The following is a 19630-nucleotide window of genomic DNA, read 5'->3' on the forward strand; positions in this document are numbered from 1 at the left end:
ACCTCTGTACTCCACCCCAAATACCAGAAAAGTTTAGAGCTGGAAAGTGCCATCTGGATATCTAGTCTAGTGATTCTCGATAATTTGTGATTCCTTGTGATTCTCAAAATCACAAGGAATCACAAATTATCCAGGTGTCTGGATTCAGCAGCTGAATCAGAATTTTAAGCAATTGTTCCCTGGTTAAGAACAATTGAGTCCAATTCTGTCATTTGATTGAAGAAACTGATAACCCAACTAAAAAGTCCAGTAATAGATACTTGCTTATATATATTCTGATACTTAAATAAAATGGAGAACTATATTGCCTTTAAATTTGTTTCCATATATAGTGAATTTGAGGAATGTTCTAATACTTCTTAATTTTATGGATCTAATAAGTTAAGTGGCTTGTGGTAAATCATAGAACAAATACATGTCAAAGCTAAACAATCTCCAAACTTCCTCTTTACTCTTTAAATTACCAAAAACTTGCAAGATATTTAACCTAATAAAGTTTAAAAATGAACAAGAAAAAACCTCATTATTTGGAAGTTTAATAATTTAGGCGATATTTTATAGGAACTATGACTTAAAAACAATATTAATATACAACATAGCCATAGTAAAGATGGCTCATGAGAGCTAGAACATTTGACACTTGACAAATTTTTTCATACTCCTATATAACAGAGCAATTTTTGATAATGAAATGTGTAACTATCTTCTTTGGCTACAAAATTGGAATTTTTCTTTGCTCCATTAAGGAGTATTTAGGCAGTTCTTTGTGTTCTGACGATTCTGGAGTTCCAAGCGCTGACACTGAGTCAGAGTCTTGGTGTTAATTTCCATCAAATGAGATTAAAGCAAATCTTCATGGAGAGGGAGGGTAGCAAAAAATGAAGGTTTTGTGTCTGGACATAGAGCAGTTGGACCGATTCCACTCTGATGGAGGGTTTGCAATCCTTGAGAGAGAGCAGAACATTTTAGTGGTTCCAACAGATTTGCTGAAGGGGCAACTGGGACCTGGTCTCTAATTAGCTAAGCATCCTGCACTTGGGTGCAGGGGTGCAGAGATGGTACCAGGAGCCAGATTTGGTAGGAAAGGATTAGAGTCATTTGGCAGATTAATCTGTTTTTGAAAAGGGCATGGGGATGACACAATGGGCATTTCAGTGGCAGCCAAGATGAACTGCAAAGCAGGGCTATTGCCCTGCTGACTCTGCCACCCCAGCTTCGACTCTATAAAACAAAAGGAAGGACATGGGCAACTCTCAAATGACCGACATGAGTTTTGCAATCATATGGTGGGGAAGGTAGAGACAATTTTATTTTTCACTAGAAAACACGTAAGTTCAGTTTGTTTTTTTTCACCTGACTGTTTGGGAGAAAATTTACATCTGTAATATGCCAGTATATATAATATGCCTAAGTTTTAAAATAGTTGTATATGAACAAAATCTTTCTTCTTTCCACATATTGGTTCTACTGCACTATTTTTGTTTCTCCTGCTGTAATCAAAATTAAGTATTCATTATTCATATAAGATACAGAGGAAATGAAATTAAAATGAGAGGGAAAATGCTAGAATAATTTGATTATACATATTTAAATAAGCATAAGGAAATAGTCATTCTCAAATACAAATCTAAGAAAGTTACATGAGGGAATAAATTTTACTCTACCCAAATTTAACATTTGTATCTTATTATGTGCTATGTATTCAAAATTTTCTTGTTTTTCTCCAACTGTTTTTTGTAGGTTCACTGAACCTTAAAGAAAGGGAAAGAAGAAAATGGTCTTGTTGTTACCAAATACTTCTCATCTTGGTTTCAAAGTCTTCTGATTTTCTGCTTTTTATCTAAAGTCACATTCATGATGCTACATATAATCATAAGGAAATGCTGCAGATTTGAAAATGTTCATTTGAAGCTACAGCCATATCAAGTTCAAAGAAGAAACACGCCTCATGTCAACGGCATTGCCTGGGTTGCTTTGGGGAGTTCCAGCCACACCACAAGTAGGCTGCTGACTCTTATAGTCAGGTATGAGTGCCTTAGACTGAATAAAGTCATCCTTCTGTTTATTACAATTATTAAACATTTTGTAGAAACTATGTACTCTATTTCTCTTCCACTTTAAAGGCTTCAAAGAGAATTTCACAATTGTCTTTACTAATGAGTCAGTGAAAGAAAGAAAATATGAAACTCAATTTGGATCTTGCTTTATTTTGATTACTTCTGTTGTCTGCTTTAGCCAGGTTTCATTTCAGAATTATGAACTTTTAGCTCTTTTTGCCTGACTTAGTGTCTTTGCAATGATATTTTGTTTCAATTTATTATTATACTATTATGTACTCTTTATTCCTTATACAAAGATGCTATATTTAGCATAATATTGGTGCAATAATTAAGTTAGCAGGCTTGGGTGCTCAAACCTTATATATTCTAAATGAAGGGCAGGCCCTTTACTGGCTCCTGGAAGACAACCTCTGGGCCTTGGAATATCCTGCCTGGTAACAGTTGTGTTAGATACCTGACACCTTGGGCTAGGCCCAATAGTTTTGCTAATGATGTGATTTATGACGAAAGCTTTGTTTTAAACCTGGGGCTTTGGTCCAAGCTGTATCAATTTGAACAGTGCAGGAGGTGGAGCATGGTTAGCTGAAGTCCATGTCTTGTGACTGACCTGAATTAAAACCCTGTACACCAAGGCTTGAGTGAGCTTCCCTGGTTGGTGACACTTCATTCATCTTGTCACACATCATTTCTCAGAGAATTAAGTGTTGTCCACCAAGCTCCACTGGGAGATGACACCTGATAGCTTATGCCTGGTTTCTCCTGGACTTTGCCATTTTGCTTTTCCTTCTGCTATTTTTAATCTATAAGTTTTCACTGTAATAATCTCTTACCAAGAATAAATCAGTTTTTCTGAGCCTTTCTAGTCACCTATCAAATCTGAGGGTAACCTTGGGGCCCAGACACAATATCTAAAAGCTATCAAATGCTTTGAACATTCTTTCATTTTTTAAACGATCTGTTGTCTCCATAACATCTTCTCTTGGAAAGATATCACCAATCCAATGGTATTTTTCTTCTTATAATTGATATATAAATTATAGTTAAGAATTAGGTAATTTCAATGATCTCCTTGTATATTCTAATACATTTAAATCAATTAATAAAATATGATAGCAAACTTTATGTAGTTTGAGAATTTTATTTCCTTTTCAATCCTGATGCTTTCTGTTTGTTTGCTTGTTTTTTATTCTTCCCTGCCCCTGGTCTTTTTTATTCTTCCCTGCCCCTGGTCTTTATTGAAGTATAATTGACAAATGAAGTATATAATGTGATGGCTTGATATATGTATACATTGTGAAATTATTAACACAGTAAAGTTAATTAACACATTGATCACCTCACATAACTACCTTTTTAGTGATTGTAATGAGAATGCTTAAGATATACTCTCTTAGCAACTTTTAAGTATACACATAGTATTATTAGTTATAGTCATTATTAGATTATAGTCACATTAGATCCCTAGAACTTATTCAGTTTATAACTGAAGACTTATACCCTTTGACTAGCATCTCATAATTTCCCCCAACCCCCAATTTCTGATAACTACCATTTTATTCTCTGTTTCTGTGAGTTCCAATTTTTTTTAATTCTTATTCTTCTTTATTATATTATAACAATTTCTGGAAGTATGAGTCAAGATTTTAAACTAATACTTGTCTAGAGTTAGTCTGAATAGCTTCTTATGGGCAACTTATAAAATAGATAAATGAGAGAATACTCTACTTAGAAGTTCTGTTCTTGGATATGATGCAGCTCCTAAAGTTGCAGTCCCTGACTTGTCAAAAGGCTGTCTTAGTGTCACACAGATAATTTCTCTCAAGGTCAGGTATAGAAATGCAATCTTATGATTATGGATATGAAGCTCTTTCTACTATAATAAACTTCTATTATTGCTGAAGTTATGGCTGAAATCATAGACTAAAAGTTTAATCACATTATAGAAATTAGATGATTTACCTGCAAATCAAAGGAACTTTGATTCAAGCTATACTTAAAAATGTATCATAAGTGATCTCACATAATTAGATCCAAGGTTGGGCAGGCACATGGGGGTTCAGTCAGGAGCTCAACAATGATCTCCTGTCTCTCAGCTCTGCTGCTTTAAAGGTCACTCATCACTAGACAGCACCTTGTCCCTTCCTTGGGGCCTGAAAAGAGCAACTGCAATTACACATCTAAAATACAGATGTAAGAGGGTCTAGAAGAGGTATGTACCTTTTACATATCCTATATGCAGGTGAGGAAACTTTTTCCTGGAAAGAATTCCACTCTTACCTCAGAGACCAGCATAGGGTGACAAACTCAGGCCTACAGGAACCCCCCAATGTGGGATGGGATTGAAAGACTTAGACGAAGAATCTGGAATGAACAAAAACAAAGCAACTGGACCACACACATGCCTAACAGTGGCTAGACTACCCCTGCGCCATCGATGCGTCTGGTCACGGCTATCCAGACCTTAGTTATAATTCTTCATTTAGGTGTCTGCCTTCCTTGTACAAGGAAACAAGTAGCCACAAATTATCTTTTTATTGTTAAAACAATGCCAGTACACTGATAGTTGAAATATGGATGAAAACAGATTTGTTTTTCAAAGCGTTTTTTCCTAACTTCAACTAGTGTAGTCCTTTTGTGAAAGCCAGATCTGATGCTACAGCCTCAGCTCTGAGCCTGCACTGGTGTCACAGCATTAACTTGTGTTGCCTGTCATATATTTTCTAAAGCAGGTCCATGAATCCACCTTGAGTAGACATTTTTTTTTATGTCAGGCTTCCTGAAAAATGAGGAGCCAGAGGGCCAGAGGGGATCCCATTGATTTGCCAACTGTGTCACAGTCTAAGGCAGAATGGCACATGCTTGTGACAAAGGCGATGACAAATGGATATGTACCGAAGGGACAGCACCAACGCAGATGAATGAAGGAAATGATGGGGATACAGCAAGCGATGGAAATCAAAATAGAATGCAAGATTATAAATGACGATGAAATATATAACATATGTGTATACAATACCTTGAGTTAGATGAAAGTGGTTCCTATAAGATTAACAGCATTTTTAGAATAACTTCTGAAATCTTACACAAACTCAATGTCACCAAGAGTAGTGAATCCAAAGAGTAAACTACTCATTTTATAATATTTACATTAACCTATATATGGTGGTAAATAGAATATCCTTTTACTACTAGGTTAAGAAAATATTGCTTGAGTTTCTGTTTTCTAATCTTTATAAGTATGCACATGTATATATACACATACCAACATGCAACAAAGGCAAATGTCAGCTATACCTGTAAGGGTTAATTTATGCTAGCCCACATTCAGATATATTAATAATATTCATGGATACTAACCAGACGCAGATCTTTGCAGGTAGAATTGTTCTCATGGGCATTTAGGATGCAGTCATCAAAGTCGTGTTTACACCTCAGACCAGCAGAGCAGAGACTGCATAAACAGGAGAAGCCATCAACCACTGAAAGCAACAGAAAGAAAACTCTTAACATTCCTTTAATCATGGTATAATGTTAATTACCCTAAAGAATGTTGTATCCATCTGAATGCATTTCACTTTTAACCAAAGAAAGTGTGAATTTTTATATTTTGTACTCCATTACACAATTTTCTACAACAGTTTCTAAATAATTATCTTGCTCAGTTCTGTTAACTTAAAAACTTGAATTATTTGAAATGAGAACAATCACGATGAATATATGGTAACAATTTGCAAAGCAACAATGAAAATATCCCGTTTTCTCTCTATCTCTTTTGTTTTGTCAGTAAACAATGCCTATGGTAAATGGGTCACTTTTGTATCATTACCTTTTACCAGATTGTTTTAGGTTTAATAAACAGGAAGTTAACTGGTTTATAAAGTTCTTTGTGTGACAAGGTACTTTAAAGTGCAAAGTGATCTGAAAGTTGAAATAGAACTACTAAACCTTAGTTAAAAAGAGCTTTCACATTTCACCATAATCTTTTAAAAGTAATGATCAGAATCTGTCCTCTATTTTACCATTAATGATGGAAAAAGAACAGTCTCTGAAGCATCTCAAGGACCTGATGGCAGCTTGATCATGGTTGCAGCAGGCGGGATTGGTGCCTGGGTCCCCACCATTCCTGAGACCCACAAAGCAGTCGCACTGACTCTGTGCCGCATGCCTGTTCCTGATCCTACTCTCATTAAACGAGTAGGTCCTGGGTGGAAACAGCTTTGTCAATGCACTGTGTGGCTTCTAGGTTTCTGCAGCCAGGATTCTGCACAACAAATGTAACTGTGGCCTTGAAGGAAAGCAAGACAGCCCATGGCCACCAACCAGAGTCAAGGGAGACAGAGCTGACAGCTCTTTAGACAAGATTTTACTTTTCTTTTACTTTACTTTTTTAAATCAAGAAACCTAGTTTTTAGCATCTCATTGAAAATAAATGATTAATAAATATACAGCTATAGCTATAAATAAATTAATGAAATAAAATGGTATCTGTTGGTGTATCTTTATATTGTATATAGGACATTAGGTATGTTAACAAATTAAACCCAAATGCAATACAATATGTAATTAAGACATTGTGGAGTACCATGAGTCATAATGATATTTTTTGAAATGTTCATGATTATAAGTCATGTTGGATACTGATGCAAATTGGCAAGTAACAAACAGCTGGAGTCAAATTAATGTCAGCATAGATGCAGATGTTCTCCATGTAGATAAATGATAAACTCTTTTATAAGAAAACTTACAGCAAAAGATAAATTGAAATTAACAAAGGGTCTGAAAGACAGAGTTTACTTTCTGAATGTTAACTATTCTGGGTTAGGAATCTAAGAAATGAGCTATGGGCCCAATGAGAACCTAGAAAATTAAATTGGTTACCGTAGGGAAAATAAACAAACATAATTTGTTTAAAGTTTAAAACAAATAAACAAATTGTTTTTCTCACGTCTAATTTGTTAACTATGGACTATGTGATAAATCACCATTTTATCAGAAAATACTTTTTAAGCATATTGACTTGTTTTGTTGTTATTATTTTTACCAGAAAATACAGTCACTGTATTTGTATCAGTCTTTGCTTCTAAATATTCCATACTACTATTTTGAATTGAAATTTTCATCAGATAAGACTTCTATTAATCTGTATGTATTATTCATTCTATACTTAAACATGAAACATCATACTTTAGTTATACTGAGTCAAAGTTTCTGGTAACATAAAACTTTGTGGTTAAAATACAGAGGTGAATATTTTAATAATGTACTGCCAATGTGATGAATAACCACATAATTTTTGAGATTTATAAATTGACATATACATATTAATAATTGTTTCTCATATATAGTCATGTAAAAATACTACTACTAATGTGAATTCAAAATTTTGGCTTCCCATGCTATTTTATTTTTGAGAAAGTGTTAAGAATACAGTGTCATAGTTTTATGCTGATATCAGCTTACATGTGTGATATAATTTTTAATAAATGTTTTAGTTCTCTAGTAGTTAAATCTCCTTGGACATTGTCCAAAATATATTATGGATAATGCTATTATAAAATATATCAATATATCAGGTATCCAAAATTCACATTTCCATAGTATATAATGTATGATCTCCAAAAATTTAATAGGTAGCATTGTATTATATGTAACATATTTGGCAATTGTATTTTCTTATAGTATAAGAAATTAAGAATTAAAATATTTACAGAGACTTATAAAATTATATATATATTTATGTCACTCAGAACATATAAGAAGTGGCCATATATAACCATATATTACCCTGATACTAGGGCTATCTAGATCTAAAAAATTTGTTGACCTCTCTCTCAGGCATACAACCATGCCTTCCTTATTTCTAGTGAGCCCCAGAAATTTGAGAACAATTCCCAACACCCCCAAAAGCCTTTGGGTTTGAACTCAGAAATAAGATAATAGTGAATTATTTCAAGGTAATCTGAGAATTTCACACATTTTAAAACACAATCTTTTAAGTACCAAAATCTAAAAAAAAAAAAGACAGTAATATTGGTTTAAATCAGGAGTAGCAAAGAGGTGGCCCACAACCCCAAAATATATTTTGCTTAGAAGACACAGTGTTAGAACAATTAATTCTATATTAATATCTATGTAGATATTACAGTTTGCTAGGGCCCCACCTCTACCTGTTATTTTAAACCTGGGGTTCTTCACCCAATTAAAAAAATTATTACACTTCTTAAGGACATGCATTTGCAGATATTTGATTTAAAAATCACACTTTCATTTAAATGATACCATTTAAAAACAAAATACCTTTCTATCAAAATGTGCTTTTTCATACATTACTTTATTTTAACCATTTATTCATTTAGTGAGGGATCATGTAAAAATTGCAAAAATATATTTTAAAAGAGGTTAAATAAGGCAAAATAAGATGGACATTTTTTCCCAACTCCTTCTAGCTCACTGTCTCTTTCTTTTTCATTTTTTTTTTTCCTCTCTCATGGCTGTTAGCCATATCCACTTCACAGGGCTATTTTATGCCTTGATTTTCCTGTGTCCTAATAAAATTATCCATTATTGGCATGCTATTCCACAGAATAATCCATGTTCCAACATTCAATATTTCTTTTTTCCCTTTCCTTCCATTTTTTCTTTTTTTCTTCCTAACTCTTTCTTTTTCCTTTGTAAATTTATATTCCTTCAGGAATACATATTTCAGTAGGAAGAAGTATGTGTGTGTGTGTAATAGATGGGCTAAAATAATTTTAAATCATTGTAAATAGTGCTTTCCCGTACCTACACATAAATACTTCAAAAAAATCTACCATTAAAAAGCAAAGAAAAATGGTTAATTCTCACACCAGAACATAGAGGTCACATCTCATTAAATTTTCTCATTTGTTACCATTATGACCCACATAAATATAAATTAATTTGTCAGAATTGGAGTGTTTTGTGAAAATAATTGGCACTCATTTTGATATTGAAGGCCGATAACCTTCACTAGATAGCCATGGTTGCATCCTGAACTATTCCATTCCTCCATCAGAGAGAGTCTTAGTTGACTGCTCTATAAGAATGGCTGTGGCTGAGTGAGTTCAAGGTCATAACCAGGTCCATGCAAGCAGGACTGACAGTGATCTCACCCTGGGGACCTGCAAAGCCCTCCCACACTGACACTGGTACCCAAGGGGAAATGCTTCCAGATCCATTTTCTCTCTACACACAGATCCATTCTCACAAGGATTACTAGTTTCACAAGGTCCAAATTCACAATGAGAAACTCAAAGGAAAGAATCAGTGTCAGTGCATATCCAATGAACAAGTTCCCTCTGGCATATTTCTGCATAAATGCATCCAATTTAGTCTCTAGGCAATGACTCATAATTATCTTCCATATTATGATTGTGATCCTCTCTCTTTCTCTACATTACAATTTAAGAAAGAAATGTTATTTATGATTACTATGCTTCATCTAACAAAGTACCAGCAGGCAGCAATGTTAAATGACAGCATTTTTAAAATACTATTTTGTTTCTTCATACTTCTCACCTCTTGTTCAATAATGTTCTCTGAAGACATTGCAATTAAGAAAGTACATTATTAATGATTTGATGCTTCCTTATGTTTTATTTCTGGTACCCTGGAGGTTGCAATCATTATAAGTTTTGCTTGATAGATTTCTTGCTACTCTCAAAACAAATAAACAATGAAAAAATGTCACTGTAATAAGCCTTCAATCTTAAGACCAACACATCAGTCCTGAAACTAAATTTTAAGTTTTACTCAGATAATATAGAGAGATAAAGTGATTGTCATTGGATGAAATGCACACAAGTATTTGGAGATAAGAAATAAGCCGACTTGACCCAAGGGGATCCAGATGAAATAAAAAGTGAGGCGTAAACATCATCAAATTGTTCATAAAGCAAAATCATTATTTGGGTGTCAGTTTTCCAGGTATAGTTAATATATGTGGATATTAACTTTTTGGAAAGTATTTAATTAATAACATTTATTCTCCAAATTGTAGCATATAAGTATACATATACGTTCTAAAAATGCCTGGCTGAATACCTCAGAGAAGAGAATGTCCTGTAATCATTATGTCCTTTAACTGCTCAGCTTTTATCAGTAATTTTGCAACTATAGGGATCAGGGTATAATACAGAGAATTGGGATATGGGATAAAGTTTTCAAAGTTTAAAAGTACAGTGGCAATTGATAAAACTATGGTGGTCCCAAAGGGCCCTAGAAACTACCGAAGACAATGATCTATATACAGTGAAAAACCCCAAATGATAGTTAATGTCCAAAAAATAAGAGCAATAGAAACTGGACCAAGTTGAATAGAAGGATTTCAAGTTTCCAAGGATGGTAAAAAGAACTAAAAATACAACACTACTTCCAAATAGCATAGAAATAAAGATTTCCTTCAACAAAAAATACATTAAGTGGATATTTTTTGCAAGAGCTATGGTAGGCAGTATGGAGAATTCAAATAGGAAAAAAGCCTGTTCTTTGTCTTTAAACCATTATGATAAGATTGAAGTGTACTGCAAATGATACATTTCTGGATACGATTTTATAATAATGAAAGTATATTTATTTGTAAAATAAGAGAAATGACATTGAACAAACATATGCCAGAAACACATGAAAAAATGAATTATCCTTAAGCTCTCATGCACACCCTTTTGTTCTAATTACCTACTTCTAAATATTTAATTGTGAGAAAAGGTGTTTTGCTTTGCTAGTAGGAAGTTAATTTAGCTTGTCTCTTTCATAAATAATTTCATGCATATAATCCATTCAAGTGCTGAAGAATAATATATTCATATTCGAGAAAATACTCATACAAGAATCTGTTTTACAGAATAAGCATGAGTTCACTGCACCCTCAATGCCGTGCTGACTTGTATATTTATTTCTTATACAAATATTAAATGAGTCCCTACCATGTGGCAAGAAGTGTGGTAGATATTGGGGTTATAAACAATGAGTGGTTTAAATCAATGCAGTGTCATGACGGGTACATGTGGTCAGTTTCTCATGCTAAGGAGTCACAGTGGTGACTGTGATTCTGTGCTATCAGAATCCTAACAGAGCCCCCAAGATCCTCACCCCTAGCGTACCTGGGTTGTAGAATCCTCTCCCTTTGAGTTGGGTGAGATTTGCCAATGTGATGGAACATCACCCCAATGATTATATTACATTATATTGTGGAAGGGATTTGTGGATATAATTACTGTCAACTGATCAGACAAGTTGGAGTTAATCAAGAGAGAGATTATCTTGGGTAAGTCCCACCAAATCATGTAAGACTTTAAAAGACTTTAAGACTTGAAAAGAAGTTCGTTCATTCTCCTGCTTGCCTGGAAGGAGCAGAATGAAGACTGTGTTTTGGAGAGTGCCACATGGCAGGGAAGAGCCTGTGGTTCCTAGGAGCTGAGAATCTTCAGGTAAACAGCCAGTAAGAAAGTGAGGCCAGAGAACTGACCTCAAAACCACAAGAAACTAAGTTCTACCAACAACCAGTGAGCTTGGAGAGGAACCTGGGCCTCAGATCAGCTCACAACCCAGGCAAATATTTGACCTCAGCCTTGCGGGACCAGGAACAGAAACTCAGCTAAGTCACACCCAGACTTCTGACCTGCAGAAGTTGTGAGATGATAAATGTGAGTTGTTTTAAACTGCTAAGTTTCTGATAACGTGTTATATAGCATAGAAAACTAATCTAATCACGTATAAAGGTAACTAAGGCATTGTAAGTGACACTGGAAAGCTTCCTGAAGAGGTAATATTGGATACACCTAGAGGTTGTCATACTGAGTGAAGTAAGTCAGACAGAGAATGACAAATATCATATGATATATCTTATATGTGGAAGCTAAAAATAAGGCTACAAATGAACTTATCTACAAAACGGAAATAGAGTCACAGATGTAGAAAGCAAACTATGGTTACTAGGGGTGAGAATGGGGGGAGAGATAGATTGGAAGATGGGGATCGACATATACACACTACGATATATAAATAGATAACTAATAAGGACCTACTGTATAGCACAGTGAACTCTACTCAATACTCTGTAATGGCCTATATGGAAAAGAATCTAAAGAAGAGTGGATATATGTATATGTATAACTGATTCACTTTGCTGTACACCTGGAACTAACACAACATTGTAAATCAACTATACTCCAATAAAATTTTTTAAAAAATAAAGTGAGTCCTAAAATAGTGACATACATTATCAAGGCTAGATAGAGGGGTAGGGAGGGCATTCTACAAAGAGATGAAGACCAGAGGTGAGAAGTCCAGGGAATTGAAATCAAATAGTTCTCAAGGGAAAACAAAGCAAGGAAGGAGATGAGTTTTACTGTATTTCATTGATCATAAGAGGCCATTGACTAAGAGACTTTATTGTACGTGCCATTAAGGGTACTGTAGTAAACTGAAAAATGCCTTCCCCTCAAAGGTATCCGGGCCTTAATTCCTGGAGCCTGTGAATGTTGCCTTATATGGTAAGCAAGGATTTGCAGATGTGGTTAAAATAAAGATCTTGATATGGTGAGATTATATTGGTTTATCAGGTGGGCCCCAAAAGTAATCACAAGGGTACTGCAAAGGAGAGGCAAGAAATTGAAAGACAGAAAAAGATAGGATGATTAAAGCAAGAGGTTGGGCTGATAAAAGGAACGCATCTCAGCCAAGGAATTCAAGGAGTCTCTAGAACCTGAAAAGGTAGGAAAGTCTTCAGAGAAGCCCAGCCTTGCCAACGTCTTATTGTAGACTTCAGGCCCCAGAACTATAAAAAAGAAAATTTGTACTGTTGTAGGTTTGTGACAATTAGTTACAGCACTCAAAGGAAACTAATGCAAGGGTGTAAAAATTGCCAGTTAAGTTCTGACAAAGTGATCAATATATCATTATTGTAAAAATGCACCCCAGTGTCAAAGATGTTAATGTCATTATGTGATAATGTTAGTGAATATGTGAGAAAAATGAGGATGTGTTAAATGAACTTCACTAATTTGAAATGATAGCTCTGTAATTTGAGAGAAGATCATAAAATGCTTTATGATCCACAGGACTTGGATCTGTACATACTGAAAAGCTGTTAAAACCTTAAAAATGACCTTAAATAGTGGTAATGAAGTATCCTTGGCCTTTTTATACTGAGAATCACATTGTATTTTCAAGTTGTACGTAAATACATATATAATGTTTATTTTTCCCCTGAGGTTTTGTTTCCTGAAAACTATATGCTGTTAACACAATTTACAATTGAGAAACCAAGATAATATACATTTTATTTGCATACGTCATTGGTAGGAAAAATTAAAAACCTATTTTCACTAGCTTCTTTTTACAACTATGCCTTCAATTTGCAAAATCATAAATGCTGAGCTTTCCACTAAAATTGCTTTATTAGTAGTAATGTGCATTTAACTGAACTATTTTTCCTCTGGCTGAAATTTGCATCAATCAAATTAGTATGTTACATTTGAGTATATGCATCATTTTCAGTATCAAGTTCTTTATGATGTTGTTAAACTTCTTAAAGAAAAACACTATTTTTAAAAGGTCTAAGTGAATGTAGATGTTTATAAAAATGTGAAGATGTTAAGCCTGAGTCCATATTAGTCTAGTAGTTTGCATTTTAATTTATGATGATTTATATAAACTTAAAGAAAACTGACGTTTAAAATTTTAAAGTGATAGCAGAATTCAGATATTTATAGAAATGTGGCAATGTTATAAGTTAGTAAATAATAGGTTAGGGGCTACTTTTCTGTCCTATAGGAGTCATATAGGAGGTGTGGCAGTAATAAAGGCATAATGTCATCCACTATAAAGATAAATGACATGGAAATGAAGTCATCCAACTTCTGCGATCTGCAAGAAAAACTGGAAAGAATCAGACTGGATATTATAAATTTTGTCTCTGCAATGAGAGCAAGTGATATATGGATTGAGTAAACAGTAGTGCCTAATGAAGCATACCTCAAAATATTAAAGAATTACTTTTTATATCCTCTTAAAACCCATTATGAATCTACTATCCAAATTCCAAAGCGCTTTTTAATAAACAGAAAAGCTAGATCATACTATATGTCTTTGATGGATATTAGGTGGTAATGTATTTGTTGTGCATTGTAAATGCCCAAAGGCGGCTACTGTTACCTATTAGCCAGAAATTTCATGCAGTTCAAGGATCACTGAGCCATGATTTTTATGGGAGATATGATTTCTCTCATAATCCTCATTTACTCGTAGTAAATGATGTAGATGTATTTTACAAATCATAACTGTATATGAGAATTTATAATTTTTAAAAAACAATAATAAAATTGTGTATATTCAGGGTGTACAACATTATTTGATGTACGTATTCACAGTGAAATGATTACTGTGATCATCTAATTAACATATCTTCTCACAAGGTTATCATTTTGTGTGTGTGTGATGAGAACTCCAGAAATCTAGAGTATTACTAACTACAGTCATCATGCTGTATAATAGATCTCTAGATTCATTCATCCTACAGAACCACAGCTTAGTTCCCTTTGACCAACATCTCCACATTTACCCCACCTTAGGGCCCCTAGTAACCACTGTTCTACTCTCTAATTTTTGTATCTTACTTCTCAGATTCCATATATAAACAAGATCATGTAGTGTTTTCCTTTCTGTCTCTGGCTTATTTCACTTAGCATAATGTGAAAGGTTCATCCATGTTGTAGCAAATGGCTGGATTACCTTCTTTTTTTTTTAAGGCTGAATATTATTCATATACAAACCACAATTTCCTTATCCATCCATCTTTCCACAGACACTTTGATTATTTCCATATCTTGGCTATTGTGAATAATGCTGCAATGAACCTGGGAGTACAGATATCTCTTTGAGGTACCGATTTCATTTCCCTTGCTTATGTACCCAGAAGAGGATTGTTGGATCATTTGGTAGTTCCGTACTGTTTTCCATAATGGAAATATGCCAATTTACATTACAACCAACAGTGTACAAGGGTAGGTTCCATTTTCTCAAAATCCTTGCCAACAGGTTATTTTTTATTATTTTCGATAACAACCACCTTAACAGGTGTGGGGTGATATCTTATAGTTTTAATTTGCATTTCCCTGATGGTTAGTAACATTAAACACCTTTTTATGTATACCTATTGGCCACTTGTATGTCCTCTTTGGAAAAACATCTCTTCCTTTTCCCATTTTTAATTGGATAGTTTGTTTTTTTGCTAATGAATGTGTAACTTCCTTATAAAGTTTGGATGCTAACTTTTCAGATACATGGTTTACAAACTATTTTCTCCCAATCTGTATCTTGCTTTTTCATATGCTGCATATTTTCTTTGCTGTGCAGAAGCTTTTTAGTTTGAGGTAAGTACACTTGTTTATTTTTGCTTTTGTTGCCTGAGTTTTTTCATTTCATCTTATTTTTTACTTAAGAAAACAGGTTGACACTTCAGGCTGAATTCAAACGTATCAATTCAATTATTTTCAGCTTAATTTTATAATTTACTCTCTTCAGATAATTTTTATTATTCTTTAGAAACAACATACTTTCAAGTAAGAATGAATAAAATATTAAAATCCATGTTTAGATATGGTCTTTTAATTTCTTATTAAATATGTAACAAAATTATTTTATCTCCTATAGATATTAATAAAATACTTTGTGGGTAATTAAAGTGAGAGAGAACAAAGCAGCCCCTTCCTGGGGCTAGCTGAGCTGAACTGGCTCTAAAATCTGGCTGTGCTATTCTGCTGAAGGTAACTCATTTCATGGAATACCATGATCAGACAAGGTTTCTCTGTGTCCATGAGATGAAAATAAGATCCCTCCATGCCCATGTCTGTCCAATCACAAAGCAAGAATATTGTCCAACCACAAAATGGTTCAACACTCCTCCTTCCTGCCTTTTCTGCTGCTTCTTTTTTTAAAATAATTTTTAATTTTTTATTTATTTATTTATATTTTTTATTTTTGGCCGCATTGGTTCTTCATTGCTGTGTGTAGGCTTTCTCTAGTTGCGGCGAGCGGGGACTACTCTTGGTTGCGGTGCATGGGCTTCTCATTGCAGTGGCCTCTCTTGTTGCAGAGCATGGGCTCTAGGCTCACGGGCTTCAGTAGTTGTGTCTCACGGGCTCTAGAGCACAGGCTCAATAGTTGTGGTGCACAGGCTTAGTTGCTCCACAGCATGTGGGATCTTCCCGGACCAGGGCTCGATCCTCTGTCCCTTGCATTGGCAAGCAGATTCTTAACCACTGCACAACCAGGAAAGTCCTTCTGCTGCTTCTTTAACCAATTACAGCTTTAGCCTGATCTGTTCTTCCTATCTTCAAGTTAAGTATTTTAAAAATACTCCACCTTCTAACAACACTCAATGTAGAGTAAAAACCAAACTTCCTGGAACCATCTCCAAATTTACTAAACACAAGCCCAAATGCCATAATAAACCCTAGCACTAAAATGCTCCCAAATGGTCCATGGCATGCTCTTTCCCCACTGTGTGGAGCCAAGAAACTCAACTCTGTTCAACTACAGTTGAGTTTCTGGTGGTCTTTGGCTGTGAGGGTCTCAATAAAAGAGACTTTTACTTAAAGCTAGAAATAAGAGACCACTTATGTCTACTGTCTCATATTTGAAAATATCTACAATGTTACCACAAATGTATAATACAGGGTGCATGAATTTGCTAGGGCTACCATAACAAAGTATGAGAAACTGGGTGGCTTAAACAATAGAAATTTATTGTTCTCACATTTCTGTAGGCAAGAAGTCCAAGATCAAGGTGTCAGCAGGGTTGGTTGCTTCTGAGACTGTGAGGGGGAGTCTGTCCCAGGCCTCCCCCAGCTTCTGGTGGTCTGCTGTCCATCTTTGGTGTTCGAAGGCTCACAGAAGCATCACCTGATGTCTGCCTTCATCTTTACAGGTCCGTCTCTCTATGAGCATATGTCCAAATTTCCTCTTTTTATAAGCACACCATTAATATTGGAGTAGGGCTTTCCATACTCCAGTAAAACCTCAGAGTATCTTAACTAATTGTTTAGGAAGTAATTCTATTTCCAAATCAGGTCACATCCTAAGTCACTAGGGAGTTAGTATGTTAATACATGAATTTGGGGGGAACACAAGTCAACCAATAACAATGTGCTTTGATGTCAATGAGGCATAAGGCTTTTTTGTTTATAAGCTTTTTAAAAGACCACGTTCTGATCCTTCACTGAAACTGCACCACTGAGGATGTAAGTTCCTGAAATTCTTCTTTAATAAAGTCTACCTGGTAATTTCTATTCAAGGCTTCTTTTGTTGCTCACATCCTGACAAAAATTTTTGTTTCACCCTGAATGCATATGTTTGTCATTTATTAGTTCTGATTTTTTTGTTTGTTTTTAAAAATTGTATTTTTTTTCTTTTTGCCATCTTAGCTTAAGTTTTATTTTTTAAAAAAATCACAGGTAAAAAAATATCTTTTTGTGTATCATTTTTAATTCTGGAAATAAAAAAAGAAAGCTTATTAGATTATCTGAATGCATACAGATTGAGGAACAGAATAAATGACAGAGATGTAAGACAATATGAGACAAAGCAAGAAAGTCTTGCTTTTTTAAGATTTTATTTTAAGACAATGTAAATTTTAGATTAAGACAAATCCATTGATAATAATGTCAGTCTAACAGGAATATTTTTAATCCTTTATAATACATTTTTATGAAGCTAGATACCCCATAGAAGCATGGATGAAATATTCATATCCCTTTCCCCTTCTTCATCACTTGTGTTTCTAAAGAAATATAATTGAACATCATCTCTCTTAAGCCAGTCTCACCACCACTTTCATTACATTTGTCCTGTTATATATTTTTTTGTTCCATCTATTTTACAAAAAGTTCAGCCATCCACACAATATAGTCTGTGGTTAAGAGGATGAACACAGGAATCGAAATTGTATACTAGAAAATATCTATTTTATACAAAGAGAAGACAGTAATTGAGGATACTGGAACAAGAAAAGATCAAACACATAGAAAAAATAGCAAAATTACAGGTATAAATCCTACATTATCAGTAATTATGTTGAGTGAAAGAAGCCAGTTACAAAAGATCACATATTGTACAATTCCATTTATAGTAAATGTCCAGAATAAGCAAATCTCTAGAGGAGAAGAGCAGATTGGTGGGTGCCTAGGCTTGGGGCCAGGGAGGAAGATGAGGACAGACTGCTAATGGGTACAGGGTCTCTTTTAGGGGCAATGAAGTGTTCTTATATTAGTTTTCAGTGATGGTTGCTCATGTCTGTAAATATGCTAAAATCTGCTGATTTGTTCACATGAAACAGGTAAATTTCATGGTATATGAATTATATCTCAATAAAGCTATTAAATTATAGAAGGATAATATTTCATTTTTTAATAATTTTAACTGATATTCCTGCTATACTTTGATTGGTCTCAGGTCATCCCAAATGGAAGGGAATCTTTTTTTTTTTTCTGTATGCAGGCCTCTCACTGCTGTGGCCTCTCCCATTGCGGAGCACAGGCTCCGGACGCGCAGGCTCAGTGGCCATGGCTCACAGGCCTAGCCACTCCACGGCACGTGGGATCTTCCCGGACTGGGGAAACCCGTGTCCCCTGCGTCGGCAGGCGGACTCTCAACCATTGCGCCACCAGGGAAGCCCAGTACTGCTTATTTTGATCCCAGGATACAAACTTCAAGATGCTGGCTGTTAGTCTGATGAGGAGCAGGTGAGCTTGGGCCCAACAACCCCTTGCATCCCAGTGCTGTGATATGTTGCACAACGTGGGAAATACGATTCACTTAAAATTAATAGAAAGTCTTTGCTCTGTAAGCAGAACAGTAGCACTTATCAGGGAACACATTCTAATAGTTCAGCTAGGTCCTTGCCTTGTCGTTTTCCCAATCCCATATCCTAGTACCACTGACAGGATTAAAGTTTTCAAGAATATTTTTCCTGGGACAAGCAATTTAAATTTAGATTCCAGATTAAGATATGGGACACAGTGATTCAATAAATTAAGCAATCTTAAGTAAAAATAATTGGTGAGGGTAAGTTTGAAAAACAGAACAATACTGGCTGAGACTAAAAGAGGCTCCTATTGTCACATCCCTCAGCCTTCGTCTATAACATAAACTTTAATATCCCAAGTGGGCTTGTTTTGTCATGAGATTTTAAAAACTAATTTTACTTTGGAAAATAAATGTGAATTGGTAGCTTCTGTAAATTTCTACTCAGAGTAAATTAATACAGAATAAAGATGACAATGTCATAGAAGTATTTCTGGGGCTTGTATGTTTAGGGAGCTTTGACTCACTAATGAGTCTGTATAAGGCAAACCCTGACACAGGATTTGGGTAACATAATAATGAAAACCACTTGGACCTGAAAGCAGACCATGTACTATTTTAGGTGATTTACATTTGCTGACTCATTTTATCCTCACAAGGAATCTGTGAGTAGGTGTTATTATCCCCACTCTTAGGGGAGCCATCCTTTGACCCCAGCCGCCAGGCCCCAAGGTTGTGAATTCAGT

General features: G+C 34.9%; 1 protein-coding gene across 1 annotated transcript in view; it reads right to left on the reverse strand.

The window, feature by feature from the left end:
* Positions 1-19630, reverse strand: part of EYS (eyes shut homolog) — a 1685417-nt gene that overhangs the window by 1264547 nt on the left and 401240 nt on the right. The window contains exon 12 of the mRNA XM_033867388.2: positions 5418-5539. Coding sequence (XP_033723279.1) covers positions 5418-5539 — 122 coding nt within the window. The remainder of the gene's footprint in view (positions 1-5417; positions 5540-19630) is intronic.

Source organism: Tursiops truncatus, chromosome 12 (genome assembly GCF_011762595.2).
Source record: "Tursiops truncatus isolate mTurTru1 chromosome 12, mTurTru1.mat.Y, whole genome shotgun sequence".
Classification (NCBI taxonomy): Eukaryota; Metazoa; Chordata; class Mammalia; order Artiodactyla; family Delphinidae; genus Tursiops; species Tursiops truncatus.